A 2813-nucleotide genomic window follows, 5' to 3' on the forward strand; every position below is an offset into this window, starting at 1 on the left:
AAAGACTTACATGAACTGATGCAACATGAAGTGAGCAGAACCAAGAGGACATTGTACCCAGTAACAACTAACATTATATAATTTTGCTATTTTTAGCAAATTAGTGATCTGAGAAAATCCTCAAGGACTCATGATGAAAAATGCCATCCACCTCGAGAGAAATAACCGATGGATTCTGAAGGCAGACCAAGACATACTATATTTTACTTTATTTCTTCATTTTATTTGCTCAAGTTCTTTTTCACAAAAGGACTAATATGGAACTATGTTTTATAGCATTACACATGTAAATCTATATCAGATTGCTTGCCATCTCAGAGAGGGGGAAGGGAAAGGAGAGAAGATGAGAATCCAGCTCAAACTTAAAGAAATCAAAGGTTAAAATATTGTTTTTTCATATAATTGAATTAAAAATATTGGTAAATCAAGATTTTATAAACTGCTCACCCCAAATCTTTCCAGTCTTCTTATACCATACACTCCCTGCCCAGCCAGCCACCCACCACTACCACCAACTTCCTTGATGTTCCTCAAACAAGACAATCCATCTCTTGACTCCAGGCATTCTTAATGCTTAATTCTTAATTCGTTCTTTTTTTTTTTTTTGAGGCATATTGAGAACATTTATTTATTAAGTGTTAAAAAACAATTTAAGATGCCAACAGTGGCATTTAAAGAAACAGTTAACTGATTAAAACTCAACAATCCAATGTTAAAAACCAATAATAAAAAACACGGAAAGCCTTCTTTCTGCTGGTTCTTCACCTGGTAACTTCCTAACTGGGATGTTCTTTCTCTCTCCTCATTGCTACCTCTGGGCTTCCCTGACTTCTTTTAAATCTCAGCTAAAATTTGATCTTTTGCAGGAAAGCTTTCTCAATCCTTCTTAATTCTGGATCCTTCTTTCCATTCATTATCTCCTATTTATCCTTGTTTTTGCATATTTGTTTGTGTGTTATTTCCCCCATTAGATTGTGAGCTCCTTGAGGGGCAAAGACTGTTTTTTGCCTCTTCTTGTATCCCTTTTGCTTAGCATATCATCTGGCACCTAGTAGTGTGAATTTCAAAACTACTTAACCCTGTTCAAACCATTCTTTAGAGGATGGGATTTGGCTATTTCCTATTGATCAATAACAATAGAGATACTTGGAATGACAGAATCAGGTCTTGAAAACTACAATCTCCACCCTACTCAGGGTAACAGGATTTAGGAAAGGCTTCAGCAAAGCTCAAGATTTAATTATTTGAGAATATGGCCTTCAACAGACATGTGCAAAGGGGACAGACCTCTGGGCGGTCCTGGGTGAAGCTAGAGCCACCATTGGCACAGGTGAGACACAGGAAGTGAGGTAGAGGACAGCTGAGGAATCTGGGGACTTCCTGTGTGGAAAAAAGGATGTTGTTGGAGGCTGGTGCTTGGAGTGAAGGTCCTGAGACTATTTCTCCATTTTGGTCACGTGAGTGATAGGGACTGATCTCTTTTCTTTGCCTCGGCTATCCAAGACCTTGGGCCTTTGGCCCAGCCTAAGCAGAGGGGGTATTTAAGCCCTATTTCATTCTCTCCCCTTTCTCTCTCTCTCTCTCTCTCTCTCTCTCTCTCTCTCTCTCTCTCTCTCTCTCTCTCTCTCTCTCTCTCTCTCTCTCTTTCTCTCTCTCTCTCTCTCTCTCTCTCATACCTTTCTTCCTCCTGTTACTAATTAAAAAACTCCATAAAAGGTTGACTGCTGACTTGAGTTTTCATTTAGGAATTACATAGCTGAATTCCTTGGCGACCTTAAATTAATATATCAGTCTTTTAATGTGATTTCCATATCACCGTAGGTGGCTAATAAATGCTGACTGAGTACCTGACATGATCAGACCACTGCTTTTAAGGAATCATCCTCTTCTACACCACCACTTTTGAGTGAAGTAATATTTCCTTTTTGTTCTGAGGAGGGGCAAAAAAGACACTGATTAATCTGCCATTTCCCCCAACTAACTCTTATTAACTTAAATTTTGCCTCTAGATTGCCAGAAAAGAGGGAAGAATCATATTGACCTCTGGATTGCCATATCAGAAGGTAAATTCTCAGTTGCTTAGCTAAACTTTCTGCATTCCTTGACTTTGTATGTACTTGGTCTTCAGAATGGGAAAGTCTTTGCTCTTCACCATGTTTCTGTTCAAATTTCTAAAAATGTTCTCCCTAATTCCAGCCACAGATTTGTGAGGCCTTCCATGGAGATTAGTTTAGACTAAAAAGTATGATCCCCTAATCTTATTTTCCTAGGAGAGTCTCCAGAGCCAAATGACCTGAGCCCTGGATATTTATACCCAGGTACCCTATCAGGGCTATGTCCCTGCCTTCATTAGCTCTGCATCTCTAGAGCTCCTTGGGGATGAGGGTCTTGTTTTTTATTAACACTACAACTCCTCACATAGCCCTTAAGTCTCCCCTGTAAGCCATCGGCTTTCCTCTTCTTGTTCTTTGAAAACTCAGTCCTTGCCCTGCTCCCTGTTGGGCCTGTCACAATCCCTCTAAAAATCAGGAGTCATCAGTCTTGGAACCCAAATCCTCTTTGAAATTTAGAGGAAAGATTGTAAAAAAAAAAAAACAAGCTTAGCTTCTGGGATGAAGAATGATCCTCTTTCCACCAAACTCAGCCTTTCTCCCTTTGTATCTGTGTTTTGCAGCTACAGGCACAGGTTGGGGAAGGAAGGTGCTTTTCAGTAAACTGTTCTGACAAGGCTAAACAGCAGGCACTCAGCGTTCTGAAGCACTTCAATGTCCGAGTTACTCTCACTGACATCTTCAGCCGCTGCCAGGTAGGCC

General features: G+C 40.1%; 1 protein-coding gene across 11 annotated transcripts in view; it reads left to right on the top strand.

The window, feature by feature from the left end:
- Window positions 1-2813, top strand: part of EXD3 (exonuclease 3'-5' domain containing 3) — a 490105-nt gene that overhangs the window by 322377 nt on the left and 164915 nt on the right. For 10 of the 11 annotated variants that reach the window (XM_056812745.1, XM_056812746.1, XM_056812748.1 and 7 more), the window contains 2 exons: window positions 2010-2063; window positions 2675-2806. The exons of the other annotated variant lie outside the window; for it this stretch is intronic. In XM_056812745.1, coding sequence (XP_056668723.1) covers window positions 2010-2063; window positions 2675-2806 — 186 coding nt within the window. The remainder of the gene's footprint in view (window positions 1-2009; window positions 2064-2674; window positions 2807-2813) is intronic. 11 annotated transcript variants of the gene reach the window in all.

This window comes from Monodelphis domestica, chromosome 1 (genome assembly GCF_027887165.1).
Source record: "Monodelphis domestica isolate mMonDom1 chromosome 1, mMonDom1.pri, whole genome shotgun sequence".
Taxonomy (NCBI): domain Eukaryota; kingdom Metazoa; phylum Chordata; class Mammalia; order Didelphimorphia; family Didelphidae; genus Monodelphis; species Monodelphis domestica.